A 20,733-nucleotide genomic window follows, 5' to 3' on the forward strand; every position below is an offset into this window, starting at 1 on the left:
ATAGTTTCCATGAGTAGAGTGTAACACTTCTCCTTAATGTCTTCTCATACAGTCAAACCCCTTGTACAAGCGTGTGATTGTATGCAACACGCTAATCTAAACGTAACGTAAATCTAATTTTGCATTCCTGTCAAATTATTTACATAAACATGACACAGTTGCGTAGTGTTTTACCTCTGTTGTACCGTGTCAGGCCTCTAATACAACCCCCTAAATCACTTCCTTCTTCCATGACTCAACCCTGCTTTGACATGTTCTGACCAAATTACCGCGCCAACTTCTAGTCTGACAGGAACTTTCTGTGCGACGTGCTGTGCACCTTTGTAATTTTCCAACTGAAATATTAACTTAAATCTTGTAGTTAAATCAATGTAATAGCACATAAACTTACCCCAAAGTGCTTATAAACCCATTGACAGTGCCTTCCGCGTAAAGAGACACGATGTCCCCAATGTGCAGAAAACTGGACCGGTGCTCCGACATTCTTAAACCTAAATCGGTTTCGAGTCTTGTGTTCCACCTGAGGTCGAAGACGGAGCACTTCGAGAGCAGGCTACTTGATCAATTACCCAAGTTGCCCCGTTAGAAGTGTCAGTCGTGATTCAACGTCTCACTTCATTTGTCGAAACGAGAAGCCCCTAATTTCTCGTGCTGGCAAACATTCTGTTTCCACAACCCAAGCGAAAAGAGCTGTGTAGAGTTGGCGTTTAGAGTCGGTTTACAGACAATCAGGTTTATTCATGTTTTCAACCTCTTCCTGTGAAACAAACAACCCTCTTCTCTTCAATGTGCCACAACTGGGGGAGGAGACTGACTTGCAGAGTTGGAGAGCCTATCCCGTGAAATGAAGGAAGTGATGCTTTCTAACTTTTGTGGTATGTAAGTGAAGTGAGGAAGAAACTCTGGCAAGTGTTTTTTCATTTGCTCATAGCACCTCTAAATAAGTGTGTTAGACAGGGCTATAGGACAAACAGCTAAAAGACACTGATCTCAGAATCACCCCATAGCTCAACACTCTCACCACAGTGTGAGTGCTTAAACAAGCATGTGTGTGTTTGTGTGTGTGTATTCAGTGTAAAATTAATTCACACAAAGATCCTGTTCCTGATGGGGCCTTGCGATTTCCGGTGCTTTCCTCACATAGCCGCATCTGACTTAACGCAAAGGAAATGACTGTATATGATTTTGAATGCAGACAAAATACATGTAACACACAGTACTCTCACAAAAACAGAGTCTGAAGAGGACAGCTCTGGAGGGGTTCCTTTACCAACTCGCTCAGCCCTCTCTCTCTCTCTGATGTAAGATGAATGGACTCCTTTGTCAAGAGCCCTGTGTGGTAATGCCTGAATAGATCCTCAACCTCCTCACTGAGTACATATATATACATACATATATATATATATATATATATATATATATATATATATATATATATATATATATATATATATATATATATATATATACACACACTTGGCAAGGAGGCTTCTCCCTCCCTCTAGATAGACAGAAAGATAAGGAGTTAGGGAGAGAGAGAGAGAGAGAGAGAGAGAGAGAGCACTTACGCCAACAATATGATTAAGTTCCATCATGAGATCAAACGCTCCCATACGCACCTGGAATCAGCAGTCATCCCAAAATCTTTTTCTTGTCCGCAGCAAATCTAATGTTGCTCTTTAATGTAAGCAATGAATTTGTTTGAAGTTTTGTCTCATTTTGTCTGAAAGCCTTCCTTTCACCTACCTTCTCAGTTCAGGTTTAGGGGCAATGCTGAGGATTAAGGACGAGATGAGGTATATGTTTGTACCTAAGCATTTGAGTCAGCTACTGAACCCTTGAGAAGAATCAGATTTAGTTCTAGTTCTATTGCCATAAACCTCAGATTGAGAGTCAATCTTCTGAGATTAGATTATCCAGATTGGTGTTTCTCAGCTGTAAATGGATCCATTGTACTGCACATTACTCATGGATGCTGAAACTAAGGGTTCTGATACAATGTGTCTGCTTATTCAAAAGCTTGAGTTGTTTGAGTCAGATCAGATGTGTAAGGGCTAGAGTACAACAGGAATGTGCCAGCAAGTAAGTTTCCAGTGGAAATAGCTGAGATATGCTGGTCTAAATCATGTTAAGAGTTGAGCATGAAGAAGAGTTCATATGCCATAGATTTGTATTTAAAATAATCTGGATAACAAGATGGATTTAAACTGGTTTATATGTGTGCCAAAGTGGCCAGTGATACTGTCATCACTTAAACCCACTGTGGAGACCAAAACCTCAAGTACTGTATAAACATTTAGACTGAAGACACAAGTCCAAAGATCCGCTCTGTTTTTAGCTGATGAAAGACTTGCTTCCATTTTTTCAGACATAGGTTATGTGACTGGGGAGAGCAGGAGAGATCATTGTACAGATTTACAGGTATAGAAATGCATCAATTTTCAGTTTTTATTTTGAAACTGAACACTCATGCTCGTCTGCATTTCAACAGTCATAGAGTGTATGCTTTCCTAAACTGTGTCACAGGCTCGGTATTTTAACACTGGATATGAAACTGGATACAGATCATACATAATGCGAATGGTCTTATTGAATGAATGTGTATCAATCAGTTGACAAACACTGTGTTTTCCAAAAATGGATGTGTCTCTACGTTCTAAATGACAAGACACTCATGCAACAGTGGTGTCAGATTAAATTATATGCATATACCGTGCAAGATAATTTTACCTGTAGTGCCATCTAGCGTTCAACAAATGAACTCTCGCTTTAGCACGTGGGTAGGTTCATATAATAAGAAATCAAAATGGATTGCTATTAATGTACAGGGTTATGAGGCACCAGACTACATTTTAGTTATTAAATGCCTGTTTTATCCTTCCATTACTTGTCTACACACATGGCAATAGCTTTCTTTTCTGATAGACTTCTGGATAATCTGCAAATACAATCTTTTCCCAGGGTAAGTAACTTTAAGAACATCCACTTAACACCATATTTAGTATCTCATTTAGTATCTGTAGTATCTCACTGCCCGTCTATCTTCATATCTCAGCATCCAGTTTCTCACAAAACTTCTATCGCTTTTTCGGATTTAATGACACAGGAAAAATATATATTTTTTACTGGTTTTATTCGGAATTTTTTAAACTTTACATTTAATAAGAGGCATGCTCTACATGTTGTCAAGGTCATTTCAGCACCTCTAAAAACAAAGCATGTACTGTATACTGTTATTTAATACACAGTGCTAAAAAAACAAAAACAAAAAAACAACAACAAGCAAACAATAACAAACAAACAAAAAGCCAGAAAATAACATTCATGGATGGACATGTCGATCAACCTAATCTGCTCCTCAAGGTAAGTATAGCGCTTAGCTAACATCTTTTAATAGGTATCTAAGTTCGAACTCTCTCTCTGTCACTCTAACACTCTAAAACAATTGGAATTTGATAGGGGACAGGGTAAGTAATAATGTAAGGCATCTCAGCGTATGCTGGGCGCGCACCTTGGATCACACGTACCAGGGGACAAAAACTACAAATACGCTCCACCCTCCCCCATTTCTCTTGTCTGTAGTCAACAAGCTGGGAGGTTTGTCACAATAATCGCTGTCGCACGCTGGAAGCCGGTTCTCATCAGTAATCCCTTTAGTATTTTTATATGTACAGTAAGGCTAGACAAGAATGACCTAACTGGTGGACACTCATCACATGGTTCACTGTACACCTTATTAGATACCTCTGTGAGGTTTGTATGTTTAAATGGAGTGTGTCTATTGCACGAAACGTGAACGCTTTTGTCAGAACTTGGTCCGAACTTCGTTCCTATTGCAGTCTCTCTAGTGCCACTCACAGCGGACTGGAGTCGCCGCGCGACATTCGATGATCTTAGAAAAGGAAGGATCACATCGTCGTAAGTACTGATTTTTCCCTCTTTCAACAAGATTTTATGTCATTTGTTATTTTCTTCACTCTTTTTCAGTATGTTCGCAGATATTCCATACGTAGCTCATAAACCACAGAAGGCCGACAAAGCATTTTGCGATTTTTACTATCTTGTGTTAGCATTCAGTCATGTGTAGACTGGACACTGTTACAAGTTCTTTGGTAGTTTAATTTCAACTGTTGACAAAAGCTCTATCAGGTAACCAGCGCGTATAAACTACAATGCGATTATTTGAAAATATCTCGTGCGTGTTGTTTGTAACTTCGCACTCACGAGAAATAGTTGGCAATGTGTCGGATCAGGTGCATAAGTCGAGCCGATTCTCATGCTCCCCTTTGTTTCCCCCGCTAAGCTGTCACGATGTGACACTGAATTGATAATATGTTGCTTGAGACATCCATATTTTGAAACCGAAACAATCTTTTATCAGTTAAGGTTATCGCAATATCTCTTTTTAAGTGTTGTGACCTTGTATTTGAATCTTCTCGGAATGACAATTACGTTACCCGTTAGGTAGACACTCCTTATGTAGTTTCCAGTATGCCCACTGGCGTTGTGGCAGGACAATAAAACAAAACATTCAAGCCACAGGTCAGGTGTAAAACCGAATAAACACTGCAAAACAAATCTATCACTTGAAGTTCACGAAGGAAATCTTGCCTTGACGCAAATTCTTTCTCATTCATAGGACTCCTTTTATGTCATGGGATGTTGGATTAGCCTAAAATACTTTTTGGTTGGAGTAGCTGGGACCCACTGTGATTCCTAAGAAGACCTCCCCTTCTCTGGCTTTGATATAATGCCGTTTTGCACAAGATGACTGAACTGAATCATGACACTATAATAAATGAAAATGGAAAGGATGTAGAGAAAACGCTGGATTGGAGTTACATTGAATGGCAGAAGGATGACTCAGCAAAAGGTACAGATGCCCAGACCCAGACAATCTCTGGGCAGACCGAGGATAAGGAGACACAAACCAGTAACCCCCTCATTATGAGGATAGACTTGGAAAAGACTCCGTCAAGGTTGAGGTGCGGATCCCTTAAGGATGTTGACGGGATGCCCACGGCGCTTTTCCAGTTTGACAGGCAAGCCCCGGCTCGGATTTCCACCTCTCCAACGTTGCGGAGGATGAGGAGCACTAGACTTCCGTCCAAAGAGCCTGGTAGGATGGGTAGTCCACAGGAGGAGTCTGGCTCGTGGGACACGGTGTCCTTAAAGAGTCCCCTGTCTCCAGCACACAGGCAAAAATCCCCTCTTGCAGTGACTTTGTCAAACCAGGAAGGCCATCAATCCAGTTCCCCTCTAATCCGTGGGAATCTCAACTCTCAGAGATCAAAGACTCTTGACAATAGTGTCATTTGCACAAGGCAGGAGCCTCTTAGTCCAACAGAAACTGCTGCCAACACTGACTTTAAAAACGCAAAGGATGACAATGATCAGGTAAAAAAAAAAAAAGAAAGAAACATGCGTTTAATGTGCCAGTAATTCATTTTTATTTGTGATACTATAAGCAGACCCCCACACACACACACACACGCACACACGTGAAAACAAAAGATCCCATTCCTTGGAGTCTTGAAGTTGAAACCTGGAAATTTAAACAGATCCCATTGGTCAAAGTCTATAGCAGGCATTTTTGGGCTCATTACCGGATTTATTTTTATTCCTAAGTTCTAAATCACGTAGCAGAAGCATTTGCAGTCCATTGCAGTGGAAGCCTCACAACATACTCTGCCTGCCCTCCTGGGGTGGCAGCCCACAATGAGAGCTTTTGACAGCAAATGAATCAGCAGTTACATGCACTGACAACTACGGCCAAGACCACGTCCCCAGAACCCCTGGGAAGGCTTCTTCCATGGGCCCCCTTTCACGGCAGTCAGCAGTCAACATATAATGGAGGGGGTCACTGAGCTATCAAAAGAATAAAGAGACCCCCTCCTCCCCCTCACCCCCCATTGGATTATTCAGCCAAAGCACGTCCTCAATCCAGTCTTGACATCTCTGCAGATGTGAGGGCTTTGGAGAAGTCTTAACTCACACAATTACTTTAAAACGGCTATTGAAAAGAGAGCTTCTGAAATTGATATTGCCCCGACATTGTGAGGATTCTTAATCAGGGGGACTTTTACTCTGTAGGGGTTCCACCAGCGTTTAAAGCACTTCCTTTCTGTGTTGCTGCCAGTTTGTTGTGAAATAACCCCCGTGTGTTACATGCTTACATCATGCTAACATCATGTCTTTTTTTTTTTTTTTTTTGATTGCAGGTGATGGAGCTCAGTCATAAAAGGTAGGCGAGCTGTCTATCTCGAGTACTTTGCATGAACTCTGTCCTTGTGAAGTAAAATAGATTTGCATGAGAGATAAATAGTTTCCCCATAAATGACTCACACAGATACCGTAACTCGGGACATAAATAGTAAAAAAAAAAAAAAAAAAAGCGTTCTCTGTTTTTGTCTTTTCTTTTTGTTTGTTTTGCACTACTGCTCAGTCCATGTTCCCTTGAGATACAGTATCCTAGCTAACGACGGCCAAAACATTTCACGTCGAGCCAAAATCAACAACCCCTCTGTGCCGTAAAAAAAAAAACAAAACAAAAAAAAAACGTTGGCCCTTAATGTTACACAACATTTTTAATTTGGAGAGCTATGTCATTAAATTAGGAATTTGTTTGCGTGGAAACAGGCCATCTGCGAGGGTGGTTTGAATGGAAGCAGATTTCTTAGCACAGGGTTGATGGTGATGGTTGGCTGGTGGCTGAGCGCAGAGACCTGTGCTGGAGGAAACCCATTGTCCATTGTGCTTCTGCTTGGTTAGCTGCACACATGAACTCGGTAGGGTGAGTTATTGGAGTCCCATGGCTATGAGAGCACTAGACAAACTCTCATTAGCGTTGGATTCCCCTCCTTTTTTTTTTTTTTTTTTTTCCTTCGGCCTGGTCAGCGCTCCTGCACTGACGAAGGACTGTGTTCTTTTCACCAGAGGATAATTAGGCAGCTATTGTGCCCTTAATTACAGTGAGGCTCTGTCCAATCTCGGCGCTCATGGGGACAGGGATTGGTTGGGACAGTTAAGTTATGGGGGCAGCATTATTGGGGAGGTGGGTGGGGGTGCAAAGACAAAGCCCCCTTCTTTTCGGGTGCGGCATGGCACAGGAGTGCACACAGAGGGGGCATTCTGACCTGTCTGTCTTCAGTACCGCAGGGATTTTGTTGGGGATGCATTTTTTTTTTTGGTGATAAAAATGCAATTAGCAGTGACCTGTTTTTCTCTTTGAGCCAATGCAATTTGGCTTCCGTAAGTTTGTTTTTTTTTTTTTTTGGATGTGAAGAGGAGATTTTTTTTTTCTTTTACTTGTTAACTTTGGGGGCCCCTCTACCTCGGTTCACTGTGTGTGGTAGAAACACTGTATTATCTAGCTGAGTAGTACTAGTGTATGATCAAGGTGCACACATGGCTCTTTGTGATCAGCGCCTCTCCAGAACAGTAGATACGAGAGAGGGGGGCGGGAGGCTGTGGTGGGGATGTGAATCGCATGGAAGTGTCTGGAAGGTTCCGTTCCGTTGGCGCTGTCGAGCCGGACGTACGTTTTATAATGTCTGTGGAACGCATGTATCTTAGCAACTACATGTGTAATAGCCATAAACTGTTTTGTTAGTGATACAAAACAGCCCCAGAGTCGTGTTCTGTCGCAGACTAAACACAGCATAACAGATAACACATAGATCTTCCCTCATCTCTCTGTCATTTATCCTTGTGCTTGGGACAGAGCAACAGGTTGGACATTGTTTGGCCTGTAGTGGAGTGAAGATCCCTGTGGCATGTTTCGCTATCAAGGTTGCACAGTAACCACTGTTGACTGCTTCAGCCTCTCACCCTCATCCTAATACGTCTGACCTTATACGTTGTTTATTTGCATATTATATTTACATACAGTGGAATTTATCCCCATGTAGTGTAACCTTTTCCATAAAGGGCAGAGAAGCAGTGGAAGCACAAAACCAGCCAGTCCAGATGTTGTTTGCTGAATTTTTTTTACATGTTTTTTTTTTTTTTTTGCATTTCCCTTTTTTTTTTAAAAAATGTAGCGGTCAGTGACCCTTGCAAAGTTATCGTCACACGCACACTTTTTTTTTTTTTTAAATGACACTCACATTTGTCTTAAATAGCGCATAGGAACCAAACACAGGAGAAGAGGAAATGCAGGTCAATGCTTTACAATAGTAACCACAGAAGCTGAGCCTGAACACGGTGGACATCATTTCTGTCTTTGGAGCTTCCCGTCGGTTATCTTTTACATTCATCGCTGTCAGATTTGAATTTTTTCTTGACCAGATATTTACATGATAGATGTTTAAACTGCTAACAAAACCAGAGGAGCATGGGTACAAACAGTGACGTTGACTGACAGCCTTGTACTGAACTCCGACTGCCGCGGGCTAAAAAGGCAGGGTTAGGATATTCCTGTCCTGCATCTTCTGTTTTGTACTCGGAATGAGGAAGACAGATAAGTAAACACTGCTGTGATTTCCTCTGTACTCAAATGTCCTGTGATTATATGCCCCGTTGGGCAGAAGGCTAAATCCTGTCACATCAATTGGCTCTCGATCCGACTGCGTTTACTGGGAGAACTATCCGCTTTTGACACTGATGCTAATTCTCTTTTGGTAACATCCCTGAAGCACTTTCCTAACACTGCCCAGGCATCTCAAACATGTGTAAATGTCAGAAGAAAAGCTCTGATTTCCTCCCGAAGAGAAATCTGCCGGCTTTTAGCTGAGCCTGTTTGTGTCAGAGGTGGGGGGATTGTTAGGGGAACTGTGAAAGATAACCTAGTAATCTCGTTAGAGAATTTCAGGGATACGTTTCTAGTGGAAAAAAACTTGCCACGGTGATGATTGATGTGTACACCTCTGATCCACACTTCAGACAAAAAAAAAAAAACCAAAAACAAACAAACAAACAAATATATATATATGTGTGTGTGTGTGTGTGTGTGTGTGTGAATGATTTTCAAGTTTGAGCTGAATTATTGTATTATTTGATCACGATGACTGCTATAGAGGGGCAAACTCAAAACGTCTCAAAGGGTAAAACTCTGGATCTTCAGAATACACAGTACCGTGCACAGCACTGACCTAAAAGCCGTACCTGCGTAAAGGTAAAATGCAGAGACTCTTTAAAACACTCTGAAATGACACATTAGTCAAGAGACGTCGTTTAGCACGCTGCTCATCCATCAGTCGTACTCTGAGTGACACGGGGCACCTGGGGCTGGAATGTTCTGTGAACTGGAGCCGTTCTGTTCCGCTCTGCTCCGGTTCCTCATACACCCACATATTTTTGGCAGGCTGCATGAGAGGAGGCGTAGCTCCGTCGTGGTGAGCCTTCCTGGGCTGGACGTTTTCCCCGGGGATCTCTTTGTGTCCAATGGAGCAGCTGATATCTTAAACCAGTCAAACTATTCAGGTGAGTTACACTGTAGTCTGTTACATAGCTCTCTCTCTCTCTCTCTCTCACTCAGTGCGTGACATAACTCACTAAGAATTTTCAGCGGCATGGTACACATGTCTTTCAGCTCTAAAGATTTTTATAGTTTACAGTCAACATACATCAACACGCTAAAACACAAGACCATTTTCCATTTATGGTTTATGATTACTAACTGAAATGGCATAGTTTTTTTTTTTATCGGCTGACTGCAGTTCAGCCAAAACCAATTCATTACTTTGTCTCATAGCATTTGACTCTACTGTCTTATGAATGAACATGGTAATCATCTTTACATTTGTATTGTCAGATACCAAGAAATCAAAATGGCCCTTCTCCAGGCGTAGCACGGTAGGTGAAGCGACTTTTCTTTTGTAAGCTTATCAGTCAGTGTCTAGCTCCATCATGATGGCGTTAGGGCTTGGCAGCTCTCCGTGCTGTGTTGTTGACATTTTTGGATATACTGGCAATGCTTCGTCCAATTCAGTGGAAGTTGAGCTCTCATTGTTCAGTGACCCATTTTGCTCTTTCCAAAGCAACCCCCCCCCCCCCCCCCCCCCACCCCCTACCTCCCCCCAGGCCTTTGGCCACCACCAGTTCCATCAACAGTAAACACCAGTCAGACAAACAAACAGATTCTCTGGAGCTCAGAACTGCACAGCATCTCATTATCAAGCATAAACATAATGCAGTTCATTCATGTCCGGACCACAGTATGGGAGTCCAGCAGAGAGGAAAAAATGAAATTTGGACAAGTGTTGAAGTTGACATTTAAAAGATGTGGAACTGCTCTACTTCCACAGGGTAAAGCCAAGACTCACACTCCAGCTGATATTGACAAGTGTCTCTCAGACATACACATCCAGGACTGGAGGGATTCAGACTTTCAGAAATACAAGGTGAGAGACAGACTGTGCCAGTACAAATTCAGTATTGTTTTTTAACTTGTTTTGTTAGAAAGCACAATGTTAAGTCAATGTTTAAAGCACTGATCAAGGTTAGTTTTTTTTTTTTTTTCATTTTTCATTTTGTTTCTGTCTTTGAACGGTGACTGGACGTCAGGCCTAGTCCACATAACCAAAAAACCCCAAAAACAAATTGATTTTATGCTTTGGAGAAATATGTAAATAAGGCAGTGGAAAACAACATGATCCCATGACAGCGGTGGTGCTATTTGCATTTTGTGCTCCATATGTCTGCAGATAGTTTCTCTCTGTCGTGAAAAAAAATCAGTTGTCGCACCTATGCCGGATTATTTATAGTCAACTGCAGATTTACATTTTATTTGTATTTTTGGAATATTCCGCTCACCCTCCTCGCCCTGCACACATTTGCATACAGCTGTGTGAGTTATCAGGAAAATCCTCTCCTGCTCGCATAGGGAGTACCTCTCTCACAGCTAATATTAACACAACTAAAGCATGAGTTTGCAAAGAGTTGATAAACAGTGAATATGTATTAAACGTAAAATGATTGTATCTATTATTTTAATGAGCTAAATTGTGCTTCTCTGGCCTGCATTTACATAGATCACTCTTTTGATGTTTCATTCCTTTGTGCACGTTTGGACCTTGCTGAGACACTGTGTGTCATTTGGTGGTGTCTTGAACCTTTTTGAACCCAGTTCTACATCCCCCTCTTCCCCAGGACTTCTCATTGGAGGAGTTTTTGCGGGAGCACTCGGAGCTGAAGGCCGAGGAGGAGGCCAAGGCCTACAAGAAACAGGAGGCTGTGTGGGAGCTCTTCACCAGCGAGTGTGTGTACTTCTTAGACCAGCTCATGGTGCTGAAAGAGGTAATGCTGTCTGATACACACGCGCATACACACACACACACATTCATTCATTCATTCATTCACTCGTTCATTCACGGTCCTCGTGTTTATAGTAGTGAATAGCCTGTGGTACTCCTTTAAGACGGATTAGTTAGGACTGTCTTCTACTGTCACTGCCTGGCTTGGAGCAGTAAATTAAGTCTTTCTGTATACACTACGGTCTTGATTTCATTTGTGGATGGTGCCAGTAAAACAGTAAATATTGAATCAAATTAACTGAACTTTTCTGGTTCAGGGCTTTTGAAGCTTCTAGGAAAGAGGATGGAGAAAGCTCTTTTTTCCCCCTCAGGTCCTTGTTGTACATTCGGTATGATTTATTGTTGTGTACCTTCTTCCGCCTCACAGGTATTTCTGACACCGCTGGATGAACTTAAGATGAGAGATTGCTTCCAAGACATTGACTCCTGGAGACTGTTTGCTAATCTCAATGAGCTGTGTCTGGTAAGATTAAACCCAAAGTGACTCAAAGGAAACACGGACCCAGACTTTGAACTGTTTGTATATTATGTGCAGGGTTGAGTAGTAGTGGATTACGTGTAATCGGGATTACGTGACCAGATTACAAAAAGTACGTAACTATAATCAGCCCAGATTACATTTGAAAAAATGTGTGCAATTAGATTACAAATACATTGTCACGGATTACTTGATTACGTTTTTGATTACATCTTTAAAATATGGCGATTTTAAAATTAAAATGAGCATTTTGAGTAAGTGCTCCTCTTGCGTTGCAATAGCAAACTCCTCCCTGTGGCCTTCGATGAAAAAATATCAGCAACAAAAACTTAAACAAAAGAAACAGTACAGTACACCTGTAGACATTTATGCCAGCATGTTTTTGTAAGGGTCATTTGATATGACCAATTTGAAATGCTGAACATGCTCTACTGTATATCAAAGTAAGTTACTCCTCTCAGGTTGCCAGGTTTTGGTAATGGTGACTCTTAACTAATATTTGTTTTTGTCTTTTAATGACGATTTATGGGTAATGGAGTTTTTATTCCTTTTTATTTACATTGAAAATAGAAGATGAACATTTTGAGTAAGTGCTTCTCTTGCGTTATAAGAGCATAGTCCTCCATGTGCCCCTTTGATTGAAAAACAGCAGCGACAGGAGCTTACACAAAAGAAACAGTGTCCCACATGTTGTAGAGTACACACAGCGCACCTGTGGTTTGTGCCAGTACTGTTTTTGTAAGGGTAATGTGATTTGACCAGTTGTAAATGCTGAATATGCAAAATGCATTTTATGTGCATTGAAAATTTTTGAGAAAAAAAAACGAATATTTGTGGAACTCAAATTTTTGTGTCCATTTTTCTTAGCATGAGGTGCGGTATTTTCAATGTTTGATTTCGAAATAATCCAAAAGTATTCAGATTAGATTATTTTTTTTTGCAAGCCAATCTAACTACAGAAATTGCCATGTAATTTGTATTCAGTAACTGACAACATTTCAAAGTACTCTGACCCAGGCCTGATTTTATGTTAGTTAAGAGGAAGCTATCGCCACTGAACATAGACAAAACGTGGATGAAACGTCGAGAAGTCTACATTACTACATTATTAGGCTGTATAGTTAATCTGCAATCAGGTGACATTTGTTGGATGAGTCAAGTGTATATTACACGTATGTATGTGTGTGTGTGTTTTAACAGGTGAGTTTTGACTTTCTGACCAGACTCTTGCGGGTCATAATGGAGTCTTGGTCGTCGAGCAGTACCGACAGCACACCTACCTTACTGGAGCTGCTCGGGAAGGTGGGAACTGGACGCCTCCAAAAAATATCAGACCAGCTACGTTTTACCCGAATCAGCTAGTCCGTACACTATTTAGCAGTACTTCACAAATACAGAAAACCAAAATTTCAGTAAAGTAATTTATTTTAGCAAGGGCTTTTCCTTGTTGCTCTTGAATATTAGTTTTTCCAGAAATAAATTACAGTTTATCTACTGATGGACTTCTTGCATTAAAAACTTTAGATCGTGGATGAAGAATATGATCATGTTTATGCAAAGAGCTGTTTTCTTGCTAAGCTATTTTTTATCTCTCAATTTATTTGTACAATGAATATTTGTTTTTTTGTGTGTGTGTGTGTGTGTGTGTAAATATCCTGAACTTGAATAAACAGAAAGTGTTATTTATACTGATGGGTGATGGACCAGGGGTGTATTCCAGAAAACGGGTTTAGTGAAAGCTCAGAGTTAGTTTACACAGACTAAGTAGTACACCTCCTAGTAGAAGAGACCTTTGGCTTCATTCTCCTAGCAAAGCCGTAGGACTCTTCTATTAGGAGGTTTACTACTTGCTCTGAGTTAACTAGCTCCGGGTTTTTGCTAAACCTGCTTTCTGGAATACCCCCCCAGGTCCTGTAAGCTTTATGTCTCTTTTTCTGATTCTCTGTGTATCCTGGACAGACAAGCTGGGAGGCACAGCAGTGGCAATATTTGTCCTGTTGTTGTGTTTTGATTCGTAACATCGAGTGTCATTTTGCTGGCTTTGCAGGCGTTTGGAGAGAGCGTTTGCCACAGTCTGCAGAAGTACTGTCTCAATTACAGTGCTGCAGTGCTTTATCTGGACAGCCTGAAGCCGAGAGAGGACTTTGGCACTTACGTGAAGGTACGGTGGGGCAGGCTTATTGGAGGTTGTAAATCAGGGTTTGACCTGTAGACTCGGAGCACAGTCATGGTGAACACAGAGAGTGCATGGTACTGGGGCAGCGTGGCAGGGATTGTTAATCTTCATGCTGGTCATCCAGAGCTCTGTGAGGTCGTTGACACAGCCATTGTTTTCCTCACTTACGTCACATGCTTTGCTGGTGTACTGTTCCCTTTGCTGTATTTTTTTTTTCACCTCCTTCTTCTTCATCTCTTCACTTAATTCCTCTCCTCTCCTCTCTTCTCTTCTCTTCTCTTCTCTTCTCTTCTCTTCTCTTCTCTTCTCTTCTCTTCTCTTCTCTTTGCGTTTCTTTGAAATTATTTTCATCTCTCTCTCTCTCCCTCCCTCCCTCCCTCCTTCCCTCCCTCCTTCCCTCCCTCTCTCTCTCTCTCTCTCCCTCTCTCTCTCTCAGTGGTGTGAGCGTAAGGAACAGTGCCGCAGGTTGCAGTTGAAGGACTTGCTGGTGGTCCCTCTGCAGAGGTTCACGCGATACCCTCTCCTCCTGAGGAACATTGAGAAAAGGAGCGGCTCTGAGTCTGAGGAGAGTGCCTTGCACGGTGTGGTGGAGCAAGTGGACAGAGCCATATGTAAGCACCACTTCACTGTCATGTACTACAAAGCTATAGACCGAGTTGTTCCCATCAAGGCCTCACAGCCTTTAGTGTTTTTGTGTTAGCCCCTAGACAGCTGCTGCTATTTCTTCACCACATCTTTGATCACTTTAAACACTTATGTTAGCACTGCATTAAATTAAAATGACTGATGGCAGCCAATCAGTAATTCATGCGGTAGACACTGGCTTAGATGTCTCTCAGATAATGAGGTACTTAGTGTTGTGCTTTCCAAGATGCTTCTGATCCTCAAAAATTGCTCCCACTTAGTCTAGCTTGACCTGTATATTCAGATTGATTATACGTTGCTTGTCTGTTGTGGAAATTCAGGTCTGGTTTTCGTGTTCAGCGTGGAGACATTTAAGCCTGTCCTGAAATTTTAAACAATAACAGTCAAGTCACTTTTCCAGTTCTGTGACCGTCACCGTACCTCGGCAGGTGTTTTGGTGTGGGTGAATGACTACTACTCTGAAAAGAGGATTTGCTGAGTAAGACGGGTTGCAACATAGACAGTTGGGGGGGGAAGACATTGTCAGCTGCTGTTGACAAGACTGTTTACCTCAGAGTGTCAAAAGAGCCCTCTCTCTTCAGCTAACCACCCAGGAAAACACCTAAGTGACAATTAAATAGGGCCAGTCATATGGATTCTCTGAGAGTTTGCAATGATCAAAGATTCTCGCATGTTGAATTCTCGTTTATTCAACAGTGTTAAACCAACTTACGTTGGTTTTGAACTCATGATCCTATACACACACTTTGGTTACCTCTGGTATGTTGGATTCATTTAGACACATTCACGAGCTGAAACATAACCCCAGTATGTTTCTGATGTAGAACACCATGCTACTAGTGCCTTCCCTGGAAGCTTGCCATGTTGCCTGTCACAGTGTTTTACATGTGTGTGTGTGTGTGTGTGTGTGGGCTTGGGACAAACAACTGTTGCTGGGTGGTTTCTTTAACAAGAGTGACAGGGCGTGAGAAATGTGTTGTACTTTCTAAGTGAAAGTAATTGTCTTGTTCAGAAATCATTCTGGGAAACCAATAGTTTGTGTCCCCAGCATTCTGTTTTTTTTTCTTCGCTCTTTCTTTTTTCTCGTAAGCAGTCATAAAGGGTGTGTCAGGTTCAATAGCCACGGGGCAACGACATATGAACGGGTCAGTACTTCACTGGGCGTGCAGTATAGCCCAGTCGTTAGGTACTTTAGTGTCGCCGGATGAAAGGAAATTGAATGTGTAATATAAAGATGCATCAGATAAGAAGGAGTGGAAACAGATTTAATTACTCCCGAAATTTTAGCCTGAGATCTGTTTGCGCAGGGATGATAATGTTCGTTTGGGGGGAGGGGGGGGTGTGGGTGAACCCTCTGTAACCCTCTGTGCTCCTTTGTGGTCGATTTTCTTTTGTTCCCGTCTTTGTTCGTTTGAGCCGGCTTTTGGAAAAGATACATCAGCACCATGACTTATTCTCCACCCATCTCTCTCTCTCTCTCTCTCTCTCTGTCTTTCTATGTATAGATGATCTAGAGGGAAAGGTTAAGTGGTTGGACAACTATCAGAAAGTCAAACAGCTAAAGGAGGCTCTGGTATGGTTACCAGTGTGGGAGAGAGACAAAAGAGCATATGTTCCAGAGGTTAGCATGATCAAACACAACTCTCTTCAAATGCATGCAAAACATGCCCTTGATATCATCGTTGCTATTTATTTTGTAATTAGAAATAACACAAGACTGAGTTTGACAGATCTGAAGTAATTCATGCGTTCATACCTTAAAGAATATTGTTATCTCGATTTTTTTTTTTATTTTTTATTTTTTTATCACGCCAGATATCCTTAACTGCAATGCATACAACTAACACAAACATATCATTATTTGGAAAAGACAATAACATTTGATAAGATACCTAGTTAAAACCTCAGAACACTGAGGTTTTTTTTGGTATGAGAATTATTTGGTATTTCAAGAACGAAATGCCTCATGCATAATATTTTCAGCCGCAAACCCCTGATAACACAAATATGTTTTTATCTGTAGAATCTAAAGCACCTGCTGAAAGTCGTAACGCTGGAGAACTTAGTCTCTCATCGTAACCTTCTGTACGAGGGCAGGCTCATTCTCTCGGGTGAGACTTCGTTCATAGACGAAATCTGACATATAGATTGGATTTGTGCGTGTTATTGAAAAGCCACATCCTCTTTCTCTTGACAGAAAATGCCAAACAACATGAAGTTTACTTGTTCCTGTTTGATGAATTTCTCCTGATTACTAAAATCAAGAGGATTAAAAAGGTGAAGTAGAAACATATGGTCAAAGTAAATGCCTGCAAAACCCTTTTTTTTTCCAAATGATAAATTGATGTCATGACAACCAGTATCCTTAGTGACAGCTGCTGTCAGTACTACTAATGCAGTTATTAATAATAAGGGATACTGGGTATTGCACATCTTCCTGTCTTTGAGTCTGACTATTTTTTATTACCCTGATATGAGAAACTGCTGTGACCTTGACTTGCGTGACACAGTATTCCAGTAATCCATTGTTTGTTTGCAGAGGGCGATCATTGATTACTGGGAAATGCTTTTATTGCATAAAACACACTACATTTGACATGAAATAGCTGACATCACTGCGAGAGATTGTTTTGTCAATAGCGTTAAACCCAAACTGAGAAAACATGTTCAGTCCAGTACTGTCACAGTCCAGTAAACATGTTTATAAAATATTTTATTATTTGTTATATATATCTTAAAGTATTGTTGCTTATATTCCAAAACATTGTATTGGGAAATGTTTTGAGGGGAAAAAGTAATTTAAGACTACAAATATAAGCCCATCAAAAAACTGGCAGACTGGCTATTCAGTCTCCAACTCCTCACAATGGTCTTGCTTAATACTCCACATAATTGCACCATCAGCATCGCAGTGATGGTTGTCCCAGAACATTCTAGAACACCGAACGTCTGCGTCCAGTTTCTCACAGCTTCTAACTGTTTTGTCATCTGTCAGAGGTCAAGCGGGTCAGAGCCGAACCCCCTTCGTCCTGCTGTGAATCAGGAATTGGACCAGCTGCTCCAGGAGGGCTGTAGTTTCACGGTTCTGGATCAGCCCCTCTCATTGGACCGTCTCCAGCTCAAAAACATTGACCAGATCAACGTCACAGGTAGTTTAGAGGACCAACACATACTTATGATTACGCACAATCATTTATGAGAAAACCCATAATGAGGCAAAGGACGCAGCGTCAGTGATCGGAAGCCCTTTCCTGTGTCTTAAAATGACCTCTTTGTGGCATTGCGCCATTCTGAAAGATCTTATACTACTGTAAAACATACATACATAAAGTTTTTCACCTAGTGCAAACAAAAGTTCTAAATGGTTTTCGCACAAGGTGGTCGGTCTGTCTCAACAGCAAGCTTTATGTTAATTAGTACCTTAACAAGTGATAAACTTTCATGTAAACTATAGTAGTATTACGAGCCCACTGTGTAGCAAACTTTTGATACTGAGGTAAATACAGTGAAATTAGAGAGTAGTTGTTATGTAACTACCCACGCAATCGTGTGACGAAACTTGTTTGAACTTTTTTTTTTTTTGTCATGCAGAAACACAAAACTACTGTGCCCGGTTCTGACACTTACGACAACCTCGTTACATGAGACAATTGTTATGGAAACTGAACAATTCTCATACGTACTGAAGAGTACATTTGGCTGATTATTGACTCAAATGTTCTCTGGATCGCAGATTGCTTGCTGCGGGTCTCACGCTCTGTTATCCTTAAAGTAAACAGATCCAATTTCTCTCTCCCTCTCTCTCTCTCTTTCTCTCTTCCTCTCAGCATCTGGACTGCCTCACTCTTTCATCATCATGCACCAGAATCGCTATCAGCAATGCATTGGGGTTTTTATTCTACAAGCCCAGACTGAAAACTCTAAGGTGAGGTCACACTTAGATCAGTTCATCTCCATCTCATCCATGTTTTGCCCTGTTTATGCTCTCACTCGGGAAGCACTGACATTAAACTGTTTGAATGTTTGTTTCAGTAGCAGAAGAAGATATGGCCCCGTTGTATAAGTCTGTTGTTTGCACATCCCTTTTATTGTGTGCTTTTATTGTGCGACGAATATCGAAGCTTTACGACGGTGACAGAAACGTACACGTTTGATCTCATTTTAAATGAAAATCTAACTGTTAGACACGAATCAAGCTGCACTTCAGTCAGCCACGTCGTTAACAGAAATCAGAGCTGTAAAGAGCACATGACTGTCAGGCACGAAATGACACGCCTGCAGTGCCGTCTCATCACCTCGTCCGTAACTGTCCTGTGTTTTCCAGAGGGTGTGGATGACAGAGATTGAAGGAGCAGTGGCAACGTTGTTGAAGAAGGACTCGCAGCAGCCGCGCGTGAAAAGCTCCACTCTCTGGCTGGAGTCTTCACAGATCTGACTCAGTGCACTGACGGCCTTGTTCAGTCAAATGGCCGCGGGTGGCTACGACTGTGTTGTTTTTTTTTTTGCGTGGAGGGGGGGGGGGGGGGGGGGGGGGGGGGGGGTTGTAGCGCGTTACCACCGTACATGAATTTTGTGTGGTAAGTCTATGAAGACAGTGTGCGTTTGGACTACAGCAAATATTTTTTGTCATCTCTCTCTCTCTCTCTCTCCTTTTTTTTTTTTTTAATTGGGTTAGCATTTGGCAGACGACAGCAAAATAAGTAAAATGTAACGTATTCCAGCATGTGATAGGAATGGTGACTGTTTTACAACTGTGGTTTGAACCATACAAGGTCAAACAGCGTGAAAAGGCAGAGTTCACATTTGAAATGGCACAGGTGTGTTCCTGCTGAATTACATCGTGTGCCTGGAACATTTCACCCTACGTTCAGGGCAACTTCCTGGGAGACTTGTTTTTTTTTTTTAAACAATCAGACAACACATAAATGCAGTCAAAAACAAAAGAAAGCCCACTGTTTATCACATGGACTACAATGCAATTCATGAAAATTTAATAGTAGTGGATTTTTTTTAAATTAAAGTTTCTTTTGAAACGGCATGCTACATTGTTTGATCATTTAACTGTCGATAGTAATTGTTGCGGTTTTACTTGTTGCGGTGTGTGTGTGTGCGTCAACATGTACGGGTTACAGAACTTCAAATGCAAAGATAAAACCAAAGCAATTTCGCATAGAATAAACAAACACAAAAGTTGGACACTCCAAGAAAATAGAAACACCTAGTTTATTATTTATTCTTAAAACATGATGGAAAATTAGAAAACAAACAATACCTTTGCAAATAAATTACATTTTAGTTTTGTTTTTTTTTTGTAATTCCCTCCTTAAGTACATTAAGTCATAAATCATTCAGGTAGTTCCTCCATTCTGTTAGTCAGTGGTGGTCATCTACAATCACACAGTACCCGTCAACTCAAACACCTGACACAGAAATGAACATGACAGAATAATGAAGCCTGACTTTTAAGGCACACCTAAAAATAATGACAAAACAATAAGATCCCCTGCTTTAGAAAACAAAAACAATAAACAAAGAAAAAGAAGAATAGAATGCCACTGGAAGCCAGATCAATAGATCATGCACAACACTGACCCACACAACAGAGTGCCAGCCACTATTTAAGTGTATCATTACTCCTTAAATGAATACTTTAACAGTGATGTGATGTACTGTATTTTACATATGTACTTCACAAGTGTATTTTTTTTTTCTTTTTTTTAAAATCCCACACTCATGTTATTTTAACACTTTGTGACTGTTCTTGAATTATTTCTGCAAGAAATTATCACAATATTGTTTATTTGAAGAGAAACGTTAAATTTCTGCAAGAAAAGGAGTTAAAACTCCTGATGTGTGTGTGCGCGTGTGTGTGTGGTGAGATTTGGCCGATCATGGTGTACATAAATCCTGAAAAAGAGATGAAGAGAGAGAGAGAGAGAGACAGAAAAGAAGCCATAGAGCTTTGGCACCATTACAGGCCTGAGACAGAAACGCCATGCGAACACTATCAGACACATCCTGAGCTCCCCATTCAGAACTTGCTCTGATGACTTCCTTTACACGCCTGTTTACACTACATCTCCCATCATGCATCTGAAAGCGGAAAAGAACTCTCGACCGACTTGCAGCGAAATCTTGGTGAAATACATGCTCTGTTTAAAATATGTGCAGGTTAAATG

At 41.2% G+C, this 20,733-nt stretch overlaps 2 protein-coding genes across 2 annotated transcripts in view; one reads left to right on the top strand and one right to left on the bottom strand.

The window, feature by feature from the left end:
- itpr2 (inositol 1,4,5-trisphosphate receptor, type 2) overlaps window positions 1-483 on the bottom strand; it is a 69,578-nt gene extending 69,095 nt beyond the window's left edge. Inside the window, exon 1 of the mRNA XM_030790581.1 lies at window positions 392-483. Within this exon, the coding sequence (XP_030646441.1) occupies window positions 392-483 (92 nt within the window). The remainder of the gene's footprint in view (window positions 1-391) is intronic.
- Window positions 484-4,713: 4,230 nt separating this feature from the next.
- plekhg7 (pleckstrin homology domain containing, family G (with RhoGef domain) member 7) lies at window positions 4,714-18,998 on the top strand. The gene is made up of 16 exons (XM_030790356.1): window positions 4,714-5,397; window positions 6,222-6,244; window positions 9,305-9,423; window positions 9,755-9,795; window positions 10,248-10,343; window positions 11,092-11,238; window positions 11,623-11,718; window positions 12,934-13,035; window positions 13,781-13,894; window positions 14,346-14,520; window positions 16,060-16,175; window positions 16,578-16,665; window positions 16,752-16,831; window positions 17,550-17,703; window positions 18,382-18,479; window positions 18,879-18,998. The coding sequence occupies exons 1-16, from the start codon at window positions 4,768-4,770 to the stop codon at window positions 18,987-18,989; spliced, it is 2,190 nt and encodes a 729-aa protein (XP_030646216.1). The 5' UTR covers window positions 4,714-4,767; the 3' UTR covers window positions 18,990-18,998.
- The last annotated feature ends 1,735 nt before the right edge of the window (window positions 18,999-20,733 follow it).

Source organism: Chanos chanos, chromosome 13, assembly GCF_902362185.1.
Source record: "Chanos chanos chromosome 13, fChaCha1.1, whole genome shotgun sequence".
NCBI lineage: Eukaryota > Metazoa > Chordata > Actinopteri > Gonorynchiformes > Chanidae > Chanos > Chanos chanos.

Bases quoted from the DNA above. Each gene is read 5' to 3' on its own strand.
- plekhg7 (XM_030790356.1), top strand. From the start codon at position 4,768: ATGACTGAACTGAATCATGACACTATAATAAATGAAAATGGAAAGGAT. The intron at 11,239-11,622 runs GTAATGCTGTCT...TCCGCCTCACAG, and splicing joins AGCTCATGGTGCTGAAAGAG to GTATTTCTGACACCGCTGGA. The intron at 18,480-18,878 runs GTGAGGTCACAC...TGTGTTTTCCAG, and splicing joins CCCAGACTGAAAACTCTAAG to AGGGTGTGGATGACAGAGAT.